Consider the following 24,623-nt stretch of genomic DNA (forward strand, 5'->3'; position numbering starts at 1 on the left):
GAATCACATTCCACTCTGGGAACAGAATCGGCACAAAGTCAGTCGCTCTTCGGGCTTGCCTACCCAGAGTGGGAGTTTAATCCAATTAGTGTCCAATGCCAACGCTCACCCCATGGAATCCAGCTAATCTTGGCAAGTTACCTGTACCCACATGCTGCAGAGGGAGGCAACCCGCCCAGGTCCCTGCCAAACTGCGCTGGGGGAAAATTGCTTGCCTGCCCCACATACGGCGACCAGCGAGACTCTGGGCCCAGGAGCAAGAACCAGCCAGAGCACCTGAGAGAGAGGATGCTTGGAGACCTCAGACCTCTGCCCTCCCTGTCCAATGGCCCCTCTCCAGAAGTGGACATCCCTGGGGCTTCCGAGGAAGGTGATTCAAAAATAACTTCCCAGCATACACCGGGTGGGGAATCCCTTCCTGACCCCTGCCAGTGGCCGTCTGGAACACTGAAGCATGACCATTAGGAACAGAGGACGATTGGCTCCAAGGCTCCCTCCCCGTCATACAATTGCATTAATCCATTTCCCCAGCTCAACCTTAAATCTACTTGATTATTTGCCCCCACACCCCCTATTGGAGGTCATTCCAGCCCCTCACCCCTCTGGTGCTGAGAAACCTCCTCCTCCTTTCCAGCTGGAGTTGGTTGATGGTCTGTTTGCAGCCATTTGTTCTCATGCCAACATTGTCCTTTAGCTTCAATAGCTCTTCACCCTCCCTGGTATTTAGCCCGCCCCCGGCCTGGTGTATTTATAGACGGCAGACAGATCTCCTCTCAGCTGGCTTTTTGGTAGACTAAACAAGCCCAGCTCTTTCACTCCCCTCGCGTAAGCCCGACTCTCCGTTCCCCTGGTCGTCCCTTCTCAGTGCCTGCTCCAGTTTAAATCCCTCCTTCTGGAACGGTTGGGGCCCAGGATTGCACCCCGGATTCCAGCAGAGCCCTGGCCTTGTCCAGGGATGTCCTCACTGCCCCCCGTCTCTCCTGGAAGCCCTCCAGGATGTCTGCAGCGGCTGCTTGGTGCGGCAAGCCTCTACAGCACAGTGGCATCACAGCCCAGCTGCTGAGATAAAGATCGGGTAGGTCCGGTTCTCCTCGGCGCCGTGATCCTATACGTCACCAGTTTACTCAGGCAGGTTTGCAAAGGATGAGTCTTAAATCTGGTTTGGTTCAGGCCTGCGGCAATGGGATTTTTCAGTCCTGTCCGCTTTTAATGGAGGTGTCACAATGGGGCCATCACCACCTACAGGCCACGGGGGGCGGGGCAGGGGGAAGCAGCAGAAGAAGTGGGGACCAGGGACAGCCCCTGAGGCCCATGAGTTCAGGCCCTCTTGTCCCCCCAGCAGGGTGTAGAAAAACTCAGAGCTCGTGTGCTTGCTCTTGCTCCAGAAATTAGACCACCTGTCTGGAGGTGGGTGAATAGGGGGGCTCCCATCTGGACCCAGGATGTGGGACTGGCTGGCTCAGGGGGTGGGGAACGGGACATGGAGCCTTTCCCCTCTAGGGGGCGCCAGCTCCCATCTTGCCCCAGGATGGAGGACCGGCTGGCTCGGAGGGAGGGGAATGGGGCACAGGGCCTCTCCCCTTTAGGGGGCGTCAGCTCTGATCCAGCCCCTTTAAGGGGCATAAGGATACCAAGGTTGAGCTATAGGTCCAAGTAGTTCCCAGCCGCTTCTTAAAGGCACAGGTGTCCCATTCATGGTGCAAATAAAGTCCCCTCACTGGGCTGCAGTCCTGGGGCTGATGGAGTCTCGTTGCCCTCTCCCCAGTCACCGTATCCCTCTACCCCAGGGGAGAGACTATTTGTAGAGCCCAAGGGTGGGGCTGTGGTAGAGGCACATGTAGGCATCACAGAGCAGGCGTCGGGCGCAGGGGGGCAGGGACTTGGGGTCCAGCACCTGGAGCTCCTCCGGGCTCATCTCCAGGTAGTCGGCCACCTCCGGGCAAGGTGTGACCCGTGGGATGTTGAAGCCATTCTGGCCACCTGGAAAGGAAGAAGGGGGAAGGAAGGGGTTAAAAAGGAGAGAGGGAAAGAGAGAAGGAGGAAAAGGAGAGAAAAAGAATGAATAAAATAGAGGCGGGAGGGAGGGAGGGAAGGTATGGAAAGGGGGAGAAGATGGGAACAAGAAAATGGAGAGAGGAAGAAGGGAATGAGAAAATGGAGCAAAAAAGGGAATGAGAAAATTAACAGAGAAAGAGGGACAAGAGGAATGGATAAAGAAAATGGGAAGAGGAGAATGGAGAAATGGAGAGAGAAGATGAGAATAAGAAAAAGGAGAGAGAGGAAAAACAAAATTGGAAACAAAAGAGGGAGAAATAAGGAGTGACAAAAGCTAGAAAGAGAGAGAAGGAAAAAGTGAAGAGAAGGATGGATATAAAGGAGGAGAAATTGGGGGGAAGAAAAAGGAGCGGAAAAAGGGGAAAGTGAAGGGGAAAGACAAGTGCAAAACAGAAAAAGGAGAAAGTGGAGAGAATATAGAAAAGGAAAGAACGGGAAAGAGAAAATGGAGAGAGAGAAGAATATAAAGGGGAGAGAGGGAGAATGGGAAAGAGAAGAGAAAATGGAGAGGGACTCATAAGGGGGAAGGGGGAAGAAATGAGACAGAAAAGAAAAAAGAGACAAAAGGAAAAGGAAAAAATGGAGAGAGAGGAGGAAAGGGAAATGAGAGAAAGAAAAAAGAAAAGGAAGGAGAAGTTGAAAAGAGAAGGAGCAAATGGAGAGAAAGAGGGAAGGAGAAGAGAGCAAAAAAATAGGTGGAGGAAAGCAGGAAGGAGAAAAGGGAGAGAAGGAAAAAACAGATGGAAATAGAGAAGGAAAAGGGGAAAGAATGGTGAGAATGGAAGAAAAGAAGGAAGGAGAAAATGAGAGAAGGAAAAGAGGGAAGAGCTGGAGGAAAATGGAGGTAAGGACAGAAAGGAGAGAAAAGAAAAAAAGAGGGAAGGAGAAAAGGGAGAGAGAGAAAATGGATGGAAAGAAGGAAGGAAGACGGGAGTCTCCCTGCTGCAATTCCTGGGGTGCCCACCAGGGGCAGCCCCCAGCCACGCCCCCTGCAGCGACACCGCCCCCCTCCCCCCCCGCCGCCCTTAAAGGGCCGGCGCACAGCTCACCCTGGCGGTCGGCCATGCTGTCAAAGAAGAGCCATTGGCCGCGGTGCGGACCGTGGCGGGCGAAGGCCACATAGTGGCTGGTCTGGATGCAGAGGGCGGCGTAGAGCTGCATAGTCTGGCGGGGCAGGGGGCCTGGTGGGGGTGGCAGGTGCTCCAGCTCTGGGGGTAGGCGCAGGGCGCGGGGGTGGTGGGAGCGCCGGGCACGGTGACGGTGAACCTGGGTGGGGGGAGGGGGTGATTACAGGGAACAGCATGTCCCAGAACCCCCCCCACCTCCCCCAGACACCCACCTCTGCCTCCCCCACCCCCCAATACTCCCTGCATCCTCCATCCCCTTCTCCCCTCTGGCCCCCAGTGCCCCCCCACCCCCATAGCCGTGTCTCCCCCTGGTGGCCAGCAGGCAGTACCTGCTGCCAGCAGACAGTGCAGTACTGACGGGTGCTCCCTGCCCCGATGCTGGGGTCCCCGTAGCACTCGGGGCATTCGCTCCGCGCCAGATCCTGGCAGATACAGCACTCCCGGGGGGCTGTCAAAGCAGAGGGGGGTGGTCAGTCACAGCACCAGCACCCCAGGGCCAAACCCCCTCCGCACTGCTTCCCCTCCCCCACCACCTCCCTGCACCCTGCCCCCTCCCGCTACCCCCTCCCCAACACCCCCATCGGCTGCCTGCCCCTCCTCCACCATCTCCTCCCACACCCCCTCCTTCTGACCCCTCCACTCCCCCCACCTCCCTGTGACCCTTCCGCCCCTCCGTCCATCTTTCTGTGCCCCTCCCCCATTTCCGCCCCTCCGTCCATCTTTCTGTGCCCCTCCCCCATTACCTTCTTCTGACCCCAACCCTCTCGCACCCCCCGCCACCCTCCTCCTTGCTGACCCCTCCCCTTCCCCGCAAACCTCCCCCTTCCTCACTGCCCCCCATCCACCCCCGTCTTGCCACATTCCTCACATCTCCTGCCCCCTGCCCACCTCCTGGCTGTCCCCTCCTTCTCTCGCTACCCACCGCCCCCCAGCCCTCCCCCTGCCCCCCCCCTTACTGTCCTCCAGCAGGTCAGTGAGGTCCAGCTCCAGGCTGGGCAGGATGGTGGCGAAGGCCTTGTAGTCCTTGCCATTGCGGGGCATCTGCAGGATGAGGCAGGAGGGAGCCTGACGGGGGTAGGGGCAAGAAGGGGTTAGTGGGGGGGGCAGGAAGGGGGGATAGGGGCTCCAGTCCCCCCCCAGCACCCAGCTCCTCCCCCTGTCCCCCACCTCTCACCTCAGTGAACTTGAGGTCACCGGCGACCAGTGACCCCTCCAGCAGCTGCTGCACTGTGGGGACCCCCCGGCCTGCCCCCCCTGCACCACCCTCCATGAAGATCTGGTAGAAGATGCAGCCCTGGGGGTCCTTGTCCGCTGACCTGGGTGGGGGGAGAGATAGATGGGGTTAGTGGGGGGCAGAGAGCGGGGGGAGTGGAGGGGGAAAGGGGGGAGCTGGGGGGTGTTAGGAGGGGGGCAGAGGAGGAGTAGAAGGGGAATGTGTAGCGGGGAGATGGAGAGGGTGTGAGGAAGGGGGGTTGGGAGGGGGACTTTGGAAGGAATTGTAGGGGGGGATAAGCGGGGTAGTGGGGTAGCGGGTGTTTGGCAGACAGTGGTGGGGGGGGTGGAGGGAGGGGAGACCCTGCCAGTCAGGCAGATGGGGAGGGGGAGGAGCCGGCCAGACAGGGGAATGAGGGGCTGGGGGAGTCTTACCGGATCTTAAAGAGGGGCTCCATCTTCAGCACCCGGAACAGCAGGGTGAGGAACTCCTCGGGGTCTGGGGGGGGGGGAATGCATGGGTGAGAGCGGGGACCCCCTGCTCCCCCAGCCCCCCTCCCCCAGCCCCTCCACCCCTTTCCCCTGCACCCCCAAACCTCCCCTGTGGCCCCTTCCCCACATCCCCTCCCTCTGCACCCCAACCTCTTCGCCCCATATACCCTGCCCCTCCCCCCGCCACTCTCCCCCACCTCCTTCCCTGCACCCCGGCTCCTCCTGTCCCATTCCCCTCCCCACCCCACCTTTCTCCTCGCTGGTGAAGCCTGGGGAGTGTCCAGCTGCCTCCAGGACCCGCCGCAGGGACATCACCTTGGTGGCGCAGACGTAGCCGTGTCTGGGGGTGGGGGGTGGGGGGTGGGGGGTTACCCCACTGGCAATCTGCCTACATACCTCCCCCTCAGCCCCCTCCCGCTGGGACTCCCTCCCCCTGGACAGAACCTGCCACACCCCCAGCCTCTCCCAGAGACACCCCCTCCCTTCCTCCCTCCCCCAAACACCTCCTCACCCACAGAGACCCCCCTTACCCCCTGGAGAGACCCCCCACATCCCCCAGAGACCCCCTCACCCCTTCATAGACCCCCACCCCCAGAGAGCCCCTGCCCCCTGGAGAGACCCCCCTCATCCCCCAGAGACCCCCCAACCTCTCCACAGACCTTTCACCCCCAGAGACCCCTCCTGCACCCTGGAGAGACCCCCTTCATCTCCAGAGACCCCCACACACCCTTCCATAGACCTGTCTCTCCCAGAGACTCCCCTGCACCCTGGAGAGACACCCCCTTCATCCCCAGAGACCCCCCTCACCCTTCCACAGACCCTTCACCCCCAGAGACCCCCCTGCCCTTGGAAAGACCCCTGTTCACCCCCAGAGACTCCCCCTGGATCCTGGAGAGACCCCCCTTCAACCCCAGAGACCCCTCCTCACCCCTCCATAGACCCCTCACCCCCAGAGACCCACCTGCCTCCTGGAGAGACCCCCCCTCACCCCTCCATGGACCCCTCACCCCCTGGAGAGACACCCGCCCCCCATGCTCGCACTTGCGCAGGGGGTTAACGATCTCAGTTCTCAGCAGGTCCCGGGTCTCCTCGTAAGACGCCCCATCGTTCTTGTCCGCGGGGCGCAGCAGCAGCGAGTCCAGCACGGAGCTGAAGGCAAACATGCTGTGGGGGCAAGGAAGGTCAGGACTCCTGGGTTCTCTCTTTGGCTCTGGGAGGGGAGTGGGGGCTAGTGGTTAGAGCAGGGGGCTGGGAGCCAGGACTCCTGGGGTCTCTCCACAGTGCGGGGAGGGGAATGGGGGCTAGTGGTTAGAGGGCGGGGGAGGTGGGAGCCAGGACTCTTGGGTTCTATTCCTGGCTCTGGGAGGGGAGGGAAGGGGGCCCAGTGGTTAGAGCGGCCAACGAACAGGCAGGCAGGTGGGTGGGGGCTGGGAGCCAGGACTCTTGGGTTCTCTCCTTGGCTCTGGGAGGGGAGTGGGGGCTAGGGAATAAAGCCGGGGCGGGGACTGGGAGCCAGGACTCCTGGGTTCTCTCCCTGGCTCTGGGAGGGGAGTGGGGCTTAGTGGTTAGGGCGGGGGGTGGGGGGGAAGTCACTCACCAGAAGAGGGTGGCATCGAGGTAGCAGGAGTTGCAATGGCCCTGGATCCCTTTCTTCCAGCCCATCAGGCGCTGCCCCCCCTCTTCACCCAGCCCTGGGGGGGTGTCCTCTGGCACCCGCTCGCTGGCATAGACCCTGAAAGCTGTGGGAGGGGAGGCAGACCTGGACTGGGATCGCTATCACTAGCCCGCCCCTCCCATCCCTATAGGGAGACACCCCCCTCAGCTCTGTCCCCACCCCCTCCAATGCCCGCCCCCCCGCAGTGGCGTGCCCCCCCACCTTCCATCTCTCCCCTGCCAGGCCCCCAGGGACTTACCCAGTGAGTTGCAGCGCAGCACGGGGTTCTCAGGGGGCTGGGGAGCCCCGAAGCGGGCATCGGGCCGGCAGTGGCGTAGCTTGACGAAGAGGGCCTTGCCGGGCGGGCACTGGAAGTACCGCATCCCTCGGTAGATCCCGTCCGTGCAGCCTGAGGGCAGCGGCTCCTCCTGGAGAGAGGGGCAGGGACTGTGTCAAGGGGGCCAGGGGTCCCATTGCTCCCCATGGGATGACCCCAGGAGGGAGGCAGCTGGGGGGCCCTATAATCCTCCCATGGATTGACCCTACTAAAGATGGGATGGGAGTCCCATACCCTGCCCCATGGGGGTGACCCCACTCAGGACAGGGTTGGGGTCCCATAAACCCCCATGTCTGTCCCCTGCAAGATGTCTGCCATTGTCTCACCAGCTCCAGCCCTGCAATGGTCTCCCCCACATCCGGCGGCGCCCCAATCCAGCGGATCACCCCGTAGATGGGGGGGTCGTGCACCTCCACCATTGAGTTGATTTCCAGCAGAGGAAAAGCCAGCTCCTCCTCCTCTCCTTCCTCCTTCTCCCCTTCCCCCTGCTCCTCAGTGCCCCCCATCAACAGGGAGGAGGGAGAGCCATGAGGGGACCCCCATTCCGGCCTGGGTGGATACCGAATGGAGGAGGGGGATGGGGGGTCATCGAGGAGCCTTAGGGAGGGGTCATCACTCAAGGCCTTGGGGCCTTCATCAGCCTTTTCTGTAGGGAAAGGAACCAAAACAACATGGCAGACATTAAGCAGATGGGGCCTGTTGGATGGCCATCTTGGCCATCAGGTATTGACCACCACTGGGATGGCCATCTTGGCTGTCAGGCTTTGACCACCCCTGGGGAGGCCAGCTTGGCCAGTGATCACTGACTGGCACTGGGGTGATCATCTTGGCCAACAGGCATTGACCGCTACAGGGGGGTGGCCATTTTGGCTGGCAGAAAGTGACCGCCATTAGGGTAGCCATCTTGGACAGCTAGTCGGAGGGTCTGGAAGGGATGTCATTATGTCCCATTGCATGGCTGGGAGAGAGGCCATGAGGGCAGCCATCTTGTTGGCCAAGAAATGCTGTTGTATCTCAGCGACCGCATGACATGGGCAGGGCCAACGCCCCGTACAATGAAGCCGAGCCCAGAGGGCCTCCCGCCCCTGCTGTTTACTGTAGGTCCTACCTTTATGGACTTTGGTGATTGGCAGGAGGATCCCGTGCTCCGGAGAGGGGAAGTGGCAGAGCGATTGGCCACTGAATTTGCCATCCCATGAGCCAACAGGCTGATCCTGGAAAATAAGGGGATTCAGGAAAGGGGCCCCCAATTATGATCCTCTCAATAAGGATCTTGCTGTCTGATCCCACCCTGGAAGTTGGGGGTCAACACCCTCTCACCAGGCAGATCCCCACGAAGACCCCAGCCATCTCCTTCTTGGGCAGATAGTCGCAGAAAAACACAGTGCCCCCAGGGGCGCTGTCACCCATCTTGAAGAAGACCCGATCTCCGAGCTCCAGGGGTGGAGAAGATTTGAGGGGGTCCCCTGTGGCCAGCTGGAGCCTGGTGCATGCCCGGCGGCTGCCCCGGGGAGCTATCAGGGGGCTGCACTCGGCCCCCTCATCCGGCTCAATCCGGCTCACAGGCACAAAAACCCCGCAGTTCTCCCGGCATGAGAAGAACTTCTGGCCTCTGAAGGAGCCGTCGGTAAAACCCTTCCCAGCCGCTGATCCCTGGAGAGGAACAGAATAGGGGGGTTGACATGGATGCCTGATACAGTCCCCTACCATGAGGCCAGATTGGAGCTGGTGCGCCCTAGAGGGGAAAGGCCCCATGTCCTATCCCCCACCCCCTTTAGCCCACCAGGCCCGGGTCAGAGCTGGTGCCCCCTAGGGGGGTAAGACGTCATGTTCCATTCCCCCCAGTCCAGCCAATCCTTGACTGGAGCTGGTGCCCCCTAGAGGCTCCCCCTTCACTCACCACCAGCTCCACCCCAAAGATGACTCCAGCCTGCTCCTTGCTGTCTCCCATGGGTCCCCGGTAGCGCAGGACACCCCGGACCTTTTCCCCGGAGGCCGAGGTGATCTGGACCCGGACCCGGTCCCCTGGGCGCAGGGCCCCCCGCCTGCGCAGCAGCCCCTCCTGTCTGAAGAGCCCCAGTCGCTCGTCCCCATTGGTCACGGCCTGCAGCATCCCGGCTTGCTCTTTGCTCAGCTCCCGTGCAGCCCGAGCCGGCAGCTGCACCATGGCCTCCGTGTCCAGCAGCTTGGCCCAGAAGGGGCAGTCCAGAGCGGGGGGCTCGCCCGCCTGGCTCAGGAGGCTGCCCCGGGGCACCTGCCCCCCACCTTCCCCAGAGAAATCCTGCACCAAGATGAAGAACCGGCGTGGCCGCATGGTGATGGGGGGGTGAGACCTGGAGGTGGGAGAGAGGAGATCAGAGAGGGGCTGACTGCTGCGTGAGGAGAGCGGGGGAGACTGGGCTGAGGGGCACACCCAGGAGAGAGGGATAGCAGGTTAGGGGGGCATTAGGAGGGGATGGGGGACACCAAGCTGGGGAGCTGATCCGGAGAAACCAGTATCCTGGAGGGGAGGGGGGAGACCAAGCGGGCGGGGATATCAGTGGGGGAGACCAGGTTTAGGGGATAATTGGGGGCAGCCAGGGCTGAGGGGTCAATCCCATCTGGGAGGCAGGGGAAAACAGACTGTGGGGGGAGGTCGATGGGTGGGGGGAGAGACCAGGCTGAGCAGCCCGTGGATAGGAACAGGAGTGGGGGAACCAGGCGGGCGCGGGGGGGAGGTTGATCTAGGAGACGGGGAGTGGGAGAGACCAGGCAGGCTGAGGGGAACATTGGGATGGGGGAAACTCAGGACCCCAACACCAAGGGAGTCTATGATCCTGCTAGGGGGACGGGCTGCGGGGACCCATCCTGCTCTGGGGGCAAGGGCCACGGGGGCCCATCCTGCTCTGGGGGAAAGGATGTCCCTGGTACCCGACGGAGACTCGCCTGTCGCCCGTCATCCCCGTCCGGATATCATCAGTCGTGGTGGGGTTTCCCCGACGAGCTGGAGCACAAGGGATGGAGGAAGAGAGAGAGAGAGATAGTGAGAGAGAGAGAGAAAAGAAAGTTCAGAAAGAGAGGGAAGGAGACAGAGTCAGCCGGGTGGGAAGAACCTCAAGCCCGCAACTGCCCTCCCCCTCCTTCGCCACTCGTCCTCCAGGAAGTCTTCTTCGTTCCCCCGCTCCCTGCCTTGCCAGAACAGGGGCCGTGGGGCCAGGGAGAGTGGGCGAGGAGCGTCCCAGCTCTCCCCCACCCCTTGGGGGACTCGTGTGGGAACCCTGAAAACAACAAAAGAGGAAGTGGCAGAGGCTGGGGGTGGGGCTGGAGAGAAAGGGGGTGTGAATCAAAGGGGTGTGATGAAGGGGAGAGGAGCCAATGAGGGTGGAGAGGGGTGGGGAAAGAAAGAAAGAAAGAAAGAAAGAGCAGGCTGGCTTTATGGCAGTGGGGTCTAGTGTTTGACACTACGAAAAGGGGGTTTCTGTCTGTCTGTTCCACCCACTTCTGGGGGGCAGCAGCCCTGCTCTGTGTATGACAGAAGGCAGGGGGTGGATCTGGCTCAAGTTGATGGACCATGTACAGTCTCTGACCCACACGCCTGTGCCCCACTGACGTGGAGCTGCACTGGGTGGTCCTGCGGGTGACGCAGACTATCCCATGGCAGCCACAACTCCCGTTCCCAATCCCAGTATCACCCCTGTCCCTGTCGCCCAGCCACAGGGCTGCACTGTACCCTGCCAGGCACCCGTCTCCTGGGAGTGACCCCTTCACTGGGCCGGGGCCCCAGCAGGACCCCCATGGCCTCTGAGACAGGAACTTTAGTACCAGCCACCCCTCTCCTCTGCGGGGCTCAGCTCAGCTGATCCAGCCCAGATGAACCATGGCTGGGATCCTTGTGAGCCCAGGACACCCAGGGGGTACCGGCAGCGATGGCAGACATACTCCCTGCTTCGCATGGCACGCCTTGTCGGCCTGACCTTGGGTCCCCCACAAAGGCCAGGGTTGAGATAAAGGCTCCTGGGAGCCGCGCGGACCCTGAAGTCCCCTTGGCTGGCCCTGGCTCTGTCCCTCTCCCCTTAGTGCCAGTGGTCCAGGTCTCCAAATGCCCCGGTCTTCACCCCGCCACACAACCCTTTGGTCTCCAGCTGGAAGCTTTGTCCTGGGGCAGCAGAGGGTGGGGGCGGGGAAGGGGCGGCTGTACTGTATAATGGGCACTAGGGGGCAGCAGAGGGTGGGGACGGGGAAGGGGCGGCTGTACTGTATAATGGGCACTAGGGGGCAGCAGAGGATGGGGGTGGGGAAGGGGCGGCTATACTGTATAATGGGCACTAGGGGGCAGCAGAGGGTGGGGGCGGCTGTACAGTACAATGGGCACTGTGGGGGGGCAGGTGCTGATAACTCCATGCAGGCTTGTGGCGGGGGGGGGGGGGGGGGGGAGAGTTTGTCACTCTGCCCCCTGCTGGACATGGGGGACCTAAGTTGGCAGGTGACATTCTGAGGCTGAGATTTGTCCTTTCTGGTCCTTTCCCCTTTTCTTTCTTTCTCCGACACACCCTGGGGAAGCGGACGGATCGGCGCGGGCGGGCTGCGAACCCGGCCGCGGGGGGGGGGGGGGGGGTCTCCGCAGTCTCGGGTCAGAGTCCAGCTCTCAGGAGCGTGATTTCTACTGGAGAGCGGAGCCAGACCCACGTCAATGGGACACACAGACATGGGGGAAGGGCTGGGGGAGTGCGAATCATCTGGGGGGGGTCGGGGGGGTGGTAAAGGAACTGGGGGAGGAGTAAGGAGGGAGAGTTCGGGGCGCGGAAGGGAGGGGGGGTCTGCAGGGAAATGGGTGGGGGTGTTGGGGCCACTGGATTAGAGAGGGTTAGTCAGATGGGAGAAGAGCTGCGGTGGGGGGGGGGGTAGAGGAGAAGTGGGGGCAGGAGGGGAGCCTGGAAGGGAAGCTGGAGGGGAAGTGAAGGAGCACGTGGGGGGTTGGAGAGTAGGGAGTTGGGGGAGGGGTCTGAAAGGAAATGGGGGGTCGAGGCACCTGTACTAGAAGGGGTGGTGAGATGGGGAGAGAGGCTCAGGCCGGGGCTATAAGGGAGGGGAGGCTGGGGGACAGAGCTGGAGCGGAAAGGGGGCATGGTGGGGGCAGAGTGGGAAGTAGGGGAGAGGCTCAGGTCGGGTTCTGGAAGGACAGTGTGGGGCTGGAGGGCCAGGGTTTGGCAAGACGGGGGGGGCTGCAGGGTTGGGGTGCAGAGGGGCCAGGGGAGGGGTTGGGGATCTCTGAGATGCAGGGCTGGTGAAGGGTGGGGTTCAAGGGCAGCACTGCCCACCCAGCTCGGGGGCGAGGCCTTTGATCCCCCCCAGGGGCCCCAGCCGGCCCAGACGCTGGGATATCGATTCAGGCTGGGCCAGGCCCGACGTTTGGCCCCGATCCCAGCCCCCCAAGCTTGGCCTGGTTTCCATTAGTTTAATGAGAACGAGGGAGACCAGGGCTGTTCTGGATTTTCTTAACCACGTCATTTACTCGCTGGTCATGGCAAAGGGAACCTGAAAACATTAACCCCTCCGGGGCTGAGCTCGCAGGGGCTGCGGGTCAGGAGTGAGGGGCACCAGGAGATCTGGGTGGGGACCCTCCTAGACCAGAGGTCTTCCATCCCACTGGCTATTTCCAGGGGCAAAGGGAGGGGGCTGCAGCAAGCCCATTCCAGTTGCAACGGGGAAGTTGCTCCCGGTTTTCCAAGCAGCCCACCCCGAGGTCTGCACAGGCGACGGTGGGGAGGGGGGGGGGGACTTGGCCACCACCCCTCTTTGGACAGCTTCACCCAGCCACAGGTCAGAGCAGAAACCAGAGCGGATCCTCCGACTGAACGGGAATGGGTTGCAGAGATTTCAGCCGCCTGCTGACCCTGGGGCCGGCTCGGAGCTGGCGCCCCCTAGAGGGGAAAGGACCCATTACTCACCCCCTTAGCCAGCCAGTCACCAGCGCCCCCCAGAGGGGAAAGGCCCCATGCTCTATTCCTCACCCCCTGGAACCAGCCAGTCCCCGCTCTGGGGCCGGCACGGAGCCGGCGCCCCCTAGAGGGGAAAGGTTTCCATCGCACTTGGCTTCTCCTTCCCTTTTCAAAATCAGACTCTGTCTCTTTAAATCTCCAGATGGGGGAGACCCGACCCAAATGCATTCTACCGGGGAGGGCGGGGCTCTGCGGGCAACCATCCAATCGGCACGGGGCGGGTTGTTCCATCCGGAGGGAGACGGGGTGGAGGGACGACAGGAATGGATTTATTATTTTTCCAGCTTTAATAGGTTTGTGGGCGGGGCCTTAAATATGACAGGCTGAGGGGGCGGGGCTGGGACCAATCACAGGAAGGCGGGAGTGGGGGGCGGGGCTTGGAGGGGGAATGTGGGCGGGGCTTGGGGAAAAGTTTGGGACAACTTTTTTTTTTTTGGGGACGTTATAATAAAGGTCGAAAATTGAGGCGAGGGAAGGAGGGAGAGAAGGAAGATCTTGCCCCCCCCGGTGGAATAAGGGGGTGAAGGTTTATTGGGGCGCCCCCTAGGACCTCCCATATATCCCACCCTATTGGGGGACGCTCCCCTCCCCCCAGTCGACCCAGCCTCTCTCATGGGGGCGGCCAGCTGCGAAGACGAGGATCTGGAATTCAAGCTGATCTTTGGAGAAGAGGAGAAGGACCCCCCGGGAATGGGGGTGTCTCTGGAAGGTGAGGGATGTGGGGTTTGGGGGGGCTGCTCTTAAAGGGCCAGCGTGGGCTGGGAGAGAGTATTAAAGGGCCAGCAGGATTTCTGCTCTTCCCTGGCTGGAAGAGCATGGAAAGTTTTGTCCTATTAAGGATGAGGGGGAGGGGGGGGCTCGGTTTCCACACACACACACACACACACACACACCCCTTCTGGTTTCTCACGTTATGGGAAGAGCAGCTCCCTGGGATGGATGCTAAGAGCCTGGCAAGGGCTACGGGTGGCCTCTCTGCCGGCCCCAGCCCCGGACCGTTCTGCCAGGGCACTGCTCTGGGGAAGCTTGCAGCCCCAGAGTACCCCCCCCCCCCATGCACGTCCCATCCAGCTGGGGCACTGCTCTGGGGAAGCTCGCAGCCCCGGAACAGCCCAGCCATGGGGGGTGGGAAGAGAATTCCCTCGGGTGTCTGTCCATCAGGTCCCATGCTCTCCAACCCTGTCCTGCAACATACACACACACAGATCCCCCCAGGCTGTGAGGAACATGGTGGTTTGTCTGTGTGTCCTGCCCCACCATCCGTCTGTCTGACACACAGTTTTAACTAGCGCCCTCAGACTCGTACTCCCCCCGCCCCCATTCCTGGCCCTGTGCCCCACGTTCCCATGGCGACCCAGGCCTTGCCAGTGGAGGCGAGTGCGCCTTTAATTGGGTTCATGTGTCGGCCCCCTCCCATCCCAGGCCAGGCTGCCCCACTCCACAGGGTGGGGGAGAGTCTCAGGCCCCAGAGCTGGTGCCCAGTTTATCAAGTTTCCAGACCCCGATCATTGGGGGGGGGGGGGTCTGCAGCCCCCTGACCCCAGACCCTTCCAGCAGGGGGTGATGTGAGGAGTGGGAGGGGCTCCTGGCTACTCCAGTCCCAGCAGGGGGCGCTGTGGGGAGCAGGGCAGGAGGGCTGGCTTTGGGGGGGAGCTCCTAGCTACTCCAGTCCCAGCAGGGGGCGCTCTGGGGAGTGGGGCAGGAGGGCTGGCTTTGGGGGGGAGCTCCTAGCTACTCCAGCCCCAGCAGGGGGCGCTGTGGGTGCAGGGGAGGTCCCAGGCAGCCCAGCCTCAGGGCTCTTGGGGTTCCCGTGTTGCTGGACACATGGCTGGGGCGAAGGTGTCTGACATCACAGCCCCAGAACCCCTCCCCCGGCCAAGGGCCCACCCGAGGAAAGGGGCAGAGATGGGGCCTTAAATGAGAAGCAGGTGTGTGTCGGAGCTGGCAATTGGGTTGAGATCACGTTGCTTTGTGTCTCTCCAACTCTTTGTGTTTTCGTGGGAAGGCGGCTTTCCTGCCGGTGGTTTTCAGCACAGACGTTTCTGCCCGCAAGATTCCTGGCCCTCTTGTCTGGGGCCCCATGGAAATGCCACGGCCCTGGGCCGGACGGGAACCTGGCGTCCTCCAGGGTGCAGCCTTGTCAAGGGGGGAACAGGGGTCACTGCCGCTGCGCTAGGGCATTTGTGGTGTGATAAACTATGTTGCTGCTGCCCTCTACTGGAGAGAGAGAGAGACAGACCCCAGCCTACTACTGCTGGTTTGTGTGGGTGTGTTAGAGAGAGAGACAACAATTTACTACTGCTGTGTGTGTGTCCCTGCTGCCCCCTGGTGGAGAGGATGAGCCCTGCTGTGTGCGCGTCCCTGCTGCCCCCTGGTGGACAGGAGGAACCCTGCTGTTTGCGTGTCCCTGCTGCCCCCTGGTGGAGAGGAGGAGCCCTGCTGTGTGCGCGTCCCTGCTGCCCCCTGGTGGAGAGGAGGAGCCCTGCTGTGTGCAAGTCCCTGCTGCCCCCCTGGTGGAGAGGATGAGCCCTGCTGTGTGTGTGTCCCTGCTGCCCCCTGGTGGAGAGGATGAGCCCTGCTGTGTGCGCGTCCCTGCTGCCCCCTGGTGGAGAGGATGAGCCCTGCTGTTTGCGTGTCCCTGCTGCCCCCCTGGTGGAGAGGATGAGCCCTGCTGTGTGTGTGTCCCTGCTGCCCCCTGGTGGAGAGGATGAGCCCTGCTGTGTGTGTGTCCCTGCTGCCCCCTGGTGGAGAGGATGAGCCCTGCTGTGTGTGTGTCCCTGCTGCCCCCTGGTGGAGAGGAGGAGCCCTGCTGTGTGCAAGTCCCTGCTGCCCCCCTGGTGGAGAGGATGAGCCCTGCTGTGTGTGTGTCCCTGCTGCCCCCTGGTGGAGAGGATGAGCCCTGCTGTGTGCGCGTCCTTGCTGCCCCCTGGTGGAGAGGATGAGCCCTGCTGTGTGTGTGTGTCTGCTGCCCCCATGGTGGAGAGGATGAGCCCTGCTGTGTGTGTGTCCCTGCTGCCCCCTGGTGGAGAGGATGAGCCCTGCTGTGTGTGTGTCCCTGCTGCCCCCTGGTGGAGAGGATGAGCCCTGCTGTGTGTGTGTCTGCTGCCCCCTGGTGGAGAGGATGAGCCCTGCTGTGTGTGTGTCCCTGCTGCCCCCTGGTGGAGAGGATGAGCCCTGCTGTGTGTGTGTCTGCTGCCCCCTGGTGGACAGGAGGAGCCCTGCCACCATCCCTGTCCATCTCTCCTCCTCTCTCCCCCCACAGACCTTGACGCTGAAGACCTCCCTCCGTGTTGCACCCTGGCCTTGGGTGACCCACCGGCCTATGCCTCCCCCTTGGGCATCCCCTGCCCGCCCCGCCTGGTCGGGGGCCCCCGGGCCGGCATGCACTCCCCCCCGCCCCGCCCGGCACGGGATGACACCTTCGAGAGCCAGCCGGCGCGGTGGGTGCGCCTGGGGGCTGACGCCCGCGTCCTGGAGTGCCCCAGCATCCAGATCACCACCATTTCGCCCAGCGCCGAGTGGGACTGCTCCCCACGCGACTACCTGCCCCTGGAAGCCCACGGCAGCTACCGGGAGGCCCCACCGGCCTCCGGCTTCTTCACCCCCAGCCCCGCCAGCAGTGGCAGCGCCTCCCCCTGGAGCTTCTTCTCGGACGATGACGGGGCAGGCGGTGACGACGTGGAGCGGGAGCTGAACGAAGCTGCCGCCCGCTTTGCCCTCAGCTCCCCCTGTGGTTCGCCCAAGCCCTGGGCCGGGCTGGAGGAGCCCTGGGGCCTGTACCCTGCCGGGCGGGGGGCTGAGGATGGCTGGGTGGCCCTGGCACCCCGCCCGGCCTCGCCCTGCGGCAAGCGGCGCTACTCCAGCTCGGAGACCCACTCCTCGGCCTCGCCCTGCCTCTCCCGCCGCGGCAGCCTGGGCGACGAGGGGGGCGGGGAGGGGGCGGAGGGGGCAGGTGGGGAGGGGCCGCCCTACGAGGCTGCCGGGCAGCACCCCCCAGCTGAGAGCATCCCGCAGAAGGCCCGCAAGACCTCCACTGAGCAGACGGTGGCGCTGACGCGGAAGGAGGAGGGATGCTGCAATGGTGACGACGGGGGGTTTGGGGCGGCCCGCAAGGAAGGGATGGACTATCTGGCCGTGCCCTCCCCACTGGGCTGGTCCAAGGCCAGGATCGGGGGCCACAGCCCCATCTTCAGGTACCAGCTACTGAAGGACCCCGCCCACTGCAGTGCGGCCAGTGCCCCCTAGAGGAGAAAGGCCCCACTCGCCTGCCCCAGCCAGTCCCCACCCTCAGGCAGGATCCCAGCCGGCGCCCCCTACAGGGGAAAGGCCCCATTCCCCACCCTGCTGCGCCAGCCAGTCCCATTTTGCCAGCTGCTCCCCGGGCTGCAGCTGCGGCTGGCAGCGGTTCCATTGTATAATAACAAGCTGTCAAGCTGGCCCCGCGGCAGACGGGCCCATGTCTCCTGTTATAGATCCCAGAGCCCGGCTCAGCACGCCCGGTGGCAGCTGCCGTAAACACGGCTCCTGGCGGCACCGCACCTTCCCTCTTAAGGTAAACCCCAGGATGCTGCAGCCTGGGCTGCGTAGGGAGCGCCCCCTAGGGAGCCCCTGTGGCACAGCACCCCCTCGCACTGTGCGGGGAGGGGAGAGCGCCCGCTACGGAGCCCCCGGCCTCATTCCCTGCAGCACAATGTCCCCTGCTGAGCCACCCTAGACCTACCCCCTGCCCCTACAACACAGCCCGCCCCCTCGCACTGGCAGTGAGAGGAGGGTGCCCCCTACTGAGTCCCCAACCCTATTCTTTGCAGTGCAATGTCCCCTGCCCCACCCCTAGCAACACGGCACCCCCTAGCGCTGCATTGGGGCCAGCATTGACAGTGAGGGGAGCACACCCCCTTATTGAGCCCCTGCAGCACTGGGGCCAGCACTTAATGGGGGGGGAGCCCCAACCCCTATTCTCTGTGGCACAGCGCCCCCTAGTGCCAGCACTGATGGCCAGGGCAGAGGCCCCCTGCCGAGCCCCCCACCACACACACTTCCTGCAGCACGGCGCCTCCTAGAGGCCAAGGTGCCATCCTTGGACACCTGTCTTCTTCTCTGCCCTAGGTCATCCGCTCTGCCTCCCTTAGACTGGCCCCTGCCCAGCCAGTATGAACAATACGAGCTGAAGATCGAAGTCCAGCCCCGGACCCACCACCGGGCCCATTACGAGACCGAGGGCAGCCGGGGTGCCGTGAAGGCCGCCCCAGGAGGTCACCCTGTGGTGAAGGTACCTGAGCTTCCTTGGAGGCATCCCTGGATTTCACCCCATTAGCCCCATCTCCAGGCGTCTCCAGTGGCCCCTGGGCTGGGGTGGGGGGTGACAGGGATTGGATCCCCCAAGCTGTGACCCCAAGTTTCTCATGACTATGGATGGTGGCGTGGGTGGTTACGGAGCAATGGGTTCCATGGCAGGTGGGTCCCAGGGATGGGGGGAGCAGGATGGGGGTGACAGAGACAGGATGGGTGGGGACAGCGGCCTCCTCAGCCGCTAGCGTCCTTCGCCGCTTGCTCTGCGCCCTTCGCCTTTTCGTTTCCTTCTGCTCCACTCCTTCACTGTCCTGGCTCTGCTCCGGCTGGGTCCCACCAGACCGGCCTGCTTGTGAGGGGCTCTGTGTGACAGTGGATCTGCAGGGGGCGGGGAGGGCTGGAGGGGGTCACATCCCCCTCTCATTGCAGGCCGCCCCCCCCCCCCGGCCTGCCGGCTGGAGCTGCGGGGGTGGGGTGGGAGTGCACATGCAAGGGTGCCCTTTCCCACGCTCCAGACCAGGGACAGGCCGCGCATGCGTGTGTGGGTACACAGACACACACTCACACCCAGCAGGGCTCAGCCCTTCCAGCAGGGGGCAGCAGGTGTGCGCGCACACCCACACCCACAAAGATCAGTCTTAATTTGTGAAAGGCAGAGTATGCAAAAGAGAAACAGAGTGTGGGGGAGGGGTTGGGGAGGATGGAGGGGTTGAGGGTGGGGGCGTGTGGGGGAGCGGCTCTGGGGATGGAAGGGAAGGGTTTTTAGAGGAGGGGCTCTGGGGTTTGAAGAAGTTGGAGGGGAGTGATTTTGTGGGGGGGCTTTAGGGGTGGGGGCTGGAGGAGGTAGGGTGGTAGGGGAGTGGAGGGGGTGTTGGGGGCTGGAGGCAAGGGAGATCCCCTGTATCCTGGAACCTCACCCCAGTTAGCACCTCCCATCTCGGACTCGTGCAGGGGAGCTTGCCCCATGAGTCCTCCCCCCCCCCAAACATTCCATTTCACCCAGGTCTGGGGGGGAAAGGATTTTTCCCCCTTGTTTCTGTTCCAACCCAAATCGAGTCCAGCTGTGCATCCCGTCTGCTGATTGGAAACAGCTGGGCCCGCCCTGGGGGAGACCACCAAACCGCTGGCGTCGCCCCACCCTGGCTGGGCTGGCATCCAGACTCCGAGAGCTGTGGGGGGGACGAGGCACACGATGGGGCTCTGAGAGAACCCAAGCTCCCTCAGGGGTGGGAAACTGAGTCATGGGGTAGGGGCATTTGCCTGGGATCCAGTCCAGGCATGGTCCTTGGCAGGAAAGCCAAATCCCTGTCTCGACAGCAAAAGGAATCCGGTCTGGGTTCCCCCAGACTCCTTCCCTATTCCCCATGGAGGGGGCACCTGGTGTGTGTTTCCCCCACCCTCTCTCCCCATTCCCTGGGGGGTTAATCCAGTCCAGGTTTCCCCAACCCCCCTCTCTATTCTGCATGGACGGATCCAGGCCAGGATTTTCATGTCACCCTCCCATACTTCTCCTTGGGAAATCCTGGCTGGTGGATCACAGGCTGAGCAGATCGGGCCCCTGATTCCTGACTGTCCTTCCCCTTCTCCCCCTCCCTCCTGGCAAGCTCCTGGGCTATGACGAGAAGCCACTGACCCTGCAGATGTTCATCGGCACAGCCGATGAGCGCAACCTGCGGCCTCATGCCTTCTACCAGGTGCACCGCATCACCGGCAAGATGGTGGCCACCGCCAGCTACGAGACCATCCTCAGCAGCACCAAGGTGCTGGAGATGTCCCTGCTGCCCGAGAACAACATGGCGGCCAAGTGAGTTCCCTGGGGAGCTGCTTCAAGATTTTCTCCCCATCCCAGGGCGGTGCCACCCAGAGTCCATTCCACAAGGAGCAGAGATCCCCTTCTGGATTTTTTTCCCCATCCCAGGGCAGTGCCACTTCTAGACTCCACCCAGAATCCATGCCAATGGCAAAGGAATCCAATTCTGGTGTCCCCCACCCCACCCTGCCCCGGGAAGATTGGACCAGGAGTCCACTGCAGGGACACAGGGGATCTGGTTCGAGATCTTCCCCTCATTCCCAGGGGAGGCAGCATCCCAAAGTCTAATCCAGGGGATGCAGAGATCCAGGCCCAGGTCTTCTCGTCCTCCAGGGCATGGGAGGTGCCTCCAGAGATCATTCCAGGGTATAAAGGGATCCTGCTCCCAATCTTCCTATCTCCACAGGGGCTACACAGCAGAACCCGTTCGGATGGGCACAGAGATCCACTTCCAGGCCTTTCCCTTCCCCAAAGGCTGTGGCCCAGAGTCCAGTCCGGGGAGGCAGGGGGTGGGGTGGGGAATCCAGCAGCTGCACCCCAAAGGCCAATCCAGGGAGCTCTGGGATCCAGCTCTGGGCTTTCTCCCTCTCCTGGTTGACCTGCACCCCAGAGTCCAATCCGAACAACACAGGGACCCGGTTCTAGGTTTTCCAGACCCAAGGGCCCCATTCCAGGGTCTGACCTGCCCCCCACACTCCAGGGGGCCCCCTAACCCTGCCTCCCTTCCCCAGCATTGATTGCGCGGGGATCCTGAAGCTGCGGAACTCGGACATCGAGCTGCGGAAGGGCGAGACCGATATAGGGCGCAAGAACACCCGGGTCCGGCTCGTGTTCAGGGTCCACGTCCCACAGGGCAATGGGAAGGTCGTCTCCATCCAAGCTGCCTCCGTGCCCATCGAGTGCTGTGAGTGCCCAGGTGCCAAGGGGCGCTGTGGGCTAGCCCAGGGCTATGGGGTTGGTGCCACCTATGGGCCCCGCTGGGGGCCGTGGTGGGTCAGCCCAGGGCGATTGGTTGGTGCCACCTATGGGCCCCGCTGGGGGCCGTGGTGGGTCAGCCCAGGGCTATGGGGTTGATGCCACCTATGGGCCCCGCTGGGGGCCGTGGTGGGTCAGCCCAGGGCGATTGGTTGGTGCCACCTATGGGCCCCGCTGGGGGCCGTGGTGGGTCAGCCCAGGGCGATTGGTTGGTGCCACCTATGGGCCCCGCTGGGGGCTGTGGTGGGTCGAACTAGGACTATGCGGTCCATGCCCACTACAGGCCCCACTAGAGGTCACGGGGTGGGGTGGGGGGTGTCCGTCCGTGGGGCTGGGCACTCACCATTGACCCTCTCCTGCCCCCAGCCCAGCGCTCGGCGCAGGAGCTCCCCCTGGTGGAGAGATGCAGCCTCAGCACGGGGTCGGGGCGTGGGGGCGAGGAGATGGTGCTATCTGGCGCCAACTTCCTGCCCGACTCCAAGGTCGTCTTCATTGAGAGGGGTCCCGGTAAGTGTGAGCCCCACCCCCACCATCTCCTCCCTGCCCCCTGCACTTGGGAAGCCCCCTGGGAGCCACAATCCCTCCCCCCACCCCACTGGTACCCTCCCAATCCCCTCTTCTCCACCGTCCCTTCTGTGCACCCTTATGCCCAGAGACGCTTGGACCTACAATGCCTCCGCTCCCTGCACTTGGAGAGATCCCCCCCAGGACCTTCCCTACCCCCCTCCCTTCCCCCTTGCTCCACTCCTCCATGGCCTCTTCTCCAATAACCTCTCTCCTTTCAGATGGGAAGCTCCAATGGGAGGAGGAGGCCTGTATCAACCGGCTCAAGAGCAACGAGGTGAGAAAATCCCAGAGCGGATCCACCCTGGGGGAACAGGGTGGGGGACAGGGGAAGTCCTGGAGCTGATCACCCATGTGGAAGCGGGGTGGGGAATGGGGAAAATCCTGGAGTGGATCGACCCTGGGGGAGTGGAGTGGGGGTGCAGTAAATCCAGGAGTGGATCGACCCTGGATCTGGATTCCTGGAACAGATTCCAAATTCCAGCCCCATCCAGGATGAGGGAATTTTGATGCCCCCCCTCACCCGAAATCCCTCTCCCCCCCCCTCCAGACCACGCTGACCCTCACAGTCCCAGAATACAGCAACCCACAGGTGGCCCGGCCTGTCCAAGTCTATTTCTACGTCTCCAATGGGCGGCGGAAACGGAGCCCAACGCAGACCTTTAAATACCTGCCTGGTGAGTGGGGCGGGGGGAGGAGTCGTGTAAATGGGGAGAGGGGCACGAGATGGGGGAGGAGGAAGGAGAAGAGGTTGGGGAGGCAGCGATTGGGGGCGTGATTCCCACCTGGTCTCATGGTTAGTGGGGGCTGGGGGGAGGGGCAAAGATGGCAAATAGACAAGGAGCAGGAGGCAGAGAGCAGGAGAAGAGGGGAGGGATGCTGTTTGATGGGAAGGATTTGGGGCAGTTCCCTCCCCCCACAGTCTCTGACTCTCTCTCTCTCTCTCCCTCCCTCTCCCCCTCCCCCCCATCCCCACAGTGATCTTCAAGGAGGAGCCACCCCCCTCCTCCCCACTCCGCAGCTTCCCCCCTGGCCCCTCCTCCCCAGTGCCCCCTTGCAGTCCCCCCTATCCCCCCGAGGGCCCTGGGGACATGGACATTTCTCCCAGTCGCCCTCACTTCCCCTGCTACCGTGATGACTCCCCCTACAGGGCTGGCTACTCTCCCTCCCCTGCGGCCTTTGGGAGCCCCTCCCCATACCCTGATGGGCCCCCACTGCTCCCTTTGACACCCCCTTATCACCGCTGCCTGGCCACTGAGCCCTCCCACCACTACCCACACACGGAGCAGTATGGGGGGGCTGGGCTGACGGTGCCCTCCCACTTCCATCCGTTGGGCTACCGGCCCCCACACTTCCAAGCCTCTGCCCAGCTCACCCCCCCACCACTGTCAGAGGGAGCCGGGCCCCCCAACTGGGGGGATCCAGAGTCGGGGGAGACTGAGGAGGTGGAGAAACCCAGGGGCAGCGGATACCGGGCGGCTTTCCGTGACAGCCTGCCTGTCCAGGGGATCACGCTGGAGGAAGGTAACGGGACTTTTCCCCTCTAGGGGGCGCTGGCTCCCACCCGGCTCTAAAGCTGAATGACTGAATTATAGAATACCAGGGTTGGAAGGGACCTCAGGAGGTCATCTAGTCCAACCCCCTGCTCAGAGCAGGACAAATCCCCAATTTTTGCCCTGATCCCAAATGGCCCCCTCAACGATTGAACTCACAACCCCGGGTTTAGCAGGCCAATGCTCAAACCACTGAGCTATCCCTCCCCTGGCTTGATCACAGGATGTAGAATGGGAATCAGGGTCTTTCCCCTCTATGGGGCGCTGGCCCTGATCCTACCCCAGGGCGAGGGACAGCCTGGCTCATGGGCTAGGGAATGGGACACGGGGCCTTTCCCCTCCAGGGTGCACTGGCTCTGATCCAGCCCCAGGGCGAGGGTCTGTCTGGCTCAGGGTCTGTCTGGCCCTCACTCTGGTTTCCCCTCTCTTTTCTCCTAGTGACCGAGATCATTGGCCGGGACCTGAGTGACTTCCCGGAGCCGCTCTGTGAGGGCAGAGGGAGCTGAGACCCTGGCTGCTCCTGGGTCCTTCCTGGCCTATCCAAGCTCTGTCCATCTCATTTCTGTTCATCCATCTGTCCAAACTCTCTGTCCGTCCGTCTGTCTGTCTGTCCAAGCTCTATGTCCATCAGTCACACCTCCAATCATCCATCCATCCAAGTTCTCTGTCCGTCTGTCCAAGCTCTCTGTCCGTCGATCACAGCTCCGTCCATCCATCCTAGCTCTCTGACCGCCTGTCCTAGTTCTCTTTCTTTCTACATCCAGGAAGGATGACTCTGAAGTCCCCACTCCTACCCCCTGGTCTCCTCCCCCAAATGCCCCTACCATCTGGGCTTCACAGCATATGCCAGATGCAGAGTGAGGGGGCCCCCGGCCTATAACACCCCCATTCTCCGCCTCCCTCCTGGAGCTATTTTCCTATCAGGCAAAAATACCCAACCAGGGGAAGGGGGATATTCCTATCCCCTTTGTGTGAGCCCAGCCCCATCAATTCAGCAATGGGGGTGGGGGGCAGATGTGGCTAATGGTGGGGAAGTGGGGGGGAGTTTGAGCCATCAGATTTTGCAGGGTATACGAAACACACACACACACACCCCATGGGGTAAAGTAACTCTCCAATAGAGTGGGGGAGGAGGTTCCACCCCATGGTGTCACATGGAAGCCCCTTCCCTAAATTTCCCTCCCCCACCCCATGGGGACAAGAAGGCATTAATGACTACAGTGGTATTGTTGGGGGGCACGGGGAGAGGGGTATCTGTGATAATATCCAGTTTTATACCATTTATTTTTTCTCCTTTTCTTTGAATCTTGGTTTGTTTTGTAATGAAATGAATTGATTAAAAAAACAACAGCTCAATACAATAAAAGCGTGTCTGATTCGGGGGGGGGCGGGAGTAAAGGCACAGGCTGGGCAAGTGGGGATGGGAGGGAGAGGGAAAGGGGGGAAGGGGGATGGAAGGTGGAGTGGGGTGACAATACTGCCCCTAGTGGCCATTATACAGTACAGCCGCCCCTTCTCCGTCCCCACCCTCTGCTGCCCCCTAGTGCCCCTTATACAGTACAGTCGCCCCTTCTCCA

At 62.3% G+C, this 24,623-nt stretch overlaps 2 protein-coding genes across 7 annotated transcripts; one reads left to right on the plus strand and one right to left on the minus strand.

Moving 5' to 3' along the window:
* Positions 1–48: 48 nt before the first annotated feature.
* LOC125622328 (ubiquitin carboxyl-terminal hydrolase CYLD-like) lies at positions 49–10,175 on the minus strand. Of its 3 annotated transcripts, XM_048820301.2 has the most exons (15): positions 9,803–10,175; positions 8,778–9,210; positions 8,198–8,530; positions 7,986–8,091; positions 7,204–7,523; positions 6,800–6,968; positions 6,484–6,625; positions 5,928–6,050; positions 5,135–5,226; positions 4,830–4,893; positions 4,357–4,498; positions 4,139–4,247; positions 3,512–3,630; positions 3,105–3,321; positions 49–1,980 (listed from the first exon to the last, which is right to left on the minus strand). In XM_048820301.2, exons 1-15 carry the CDS (start codon positions 9,814–9,816, stop codon positions 1,796–1,798), a joined length of 2,568 nt encoding a protein of 855 aa, XP_048676258.1. In that variant the 5' UTR covers positions 9,817–10,175; the 3' UTR covers positions 49–1,795. The 3 variants fall into 3 exon arrangements, with proteins under 3 accessions (XP_048676258.1, XP_048676261.1, XP_048676262.1); XM_048820304.2 differs by lacking the exon at positions 8,198–8,530; XM_048820305.2 differs by lacking the exon at positions 3,105–3,321 and having other exon boundaries at positions 1,788–1,980.
* On the plus strand, positions 645–24,412 carry NFATC4 (nuclear factor of activated T cells 4). 4 transcript variants are annotated; one of them, XM_075118923.1, is made up of 10 exons: positions 645–1,075; positions 16,118–17,048; positions 17,962–18,124; positions 19,749–19,948; positions 20,686–20,858; positions 21,296–21,436; positions 21,715–21,770; positions 22,044–22,170; positions 22,472–23,017; positions 23,485–24,412. In XM_075118923.1, the coding sequence occupies exons 2-10, from the start codon at positions 16,237–16,239 to the stop codon at positions 23,550–23,552; spliced, it is 2,286 nt and encodes a 761-aa protein (XP_074975024.1). In that variant the 5' UTR covers positions 645–1,075; positions 16,118–16,236; the 3' UTR covers positions 23,553–24,412. The 4 variants fall into 4 exon arrangements, with proteins under 4 accessions (XP_074975024.1, XP_074975025.1, XP_048676481.1 ...); XM_075118924.1 differs by lacking the exon at positions 645–1,075 and adding an exon at positions 5,984–6,067; XM_048820524.2 differs by lacking the exon at positions 645–1,075 and adding an exon at positions 13,284–13,564.
* The last annotated feature ends 211 nt before the right edge of the window (positions 24,413–24,623 follow it).

The sequence above is a fragment of the Caretta caretta genome, chromosome 13, assembly GCF_965140235.1.
Source record: "Caretta caretta isolate rCarCar2 chromosome 13, rCarCar1.hap1, whole genome shotgun sequence".
Taxonomy (NCBI): domain Eukaryota; kingdom Metazoa; phylum Chordata; order Testudines; family Cheloniidae; genus Caretta; species Caretta caretta.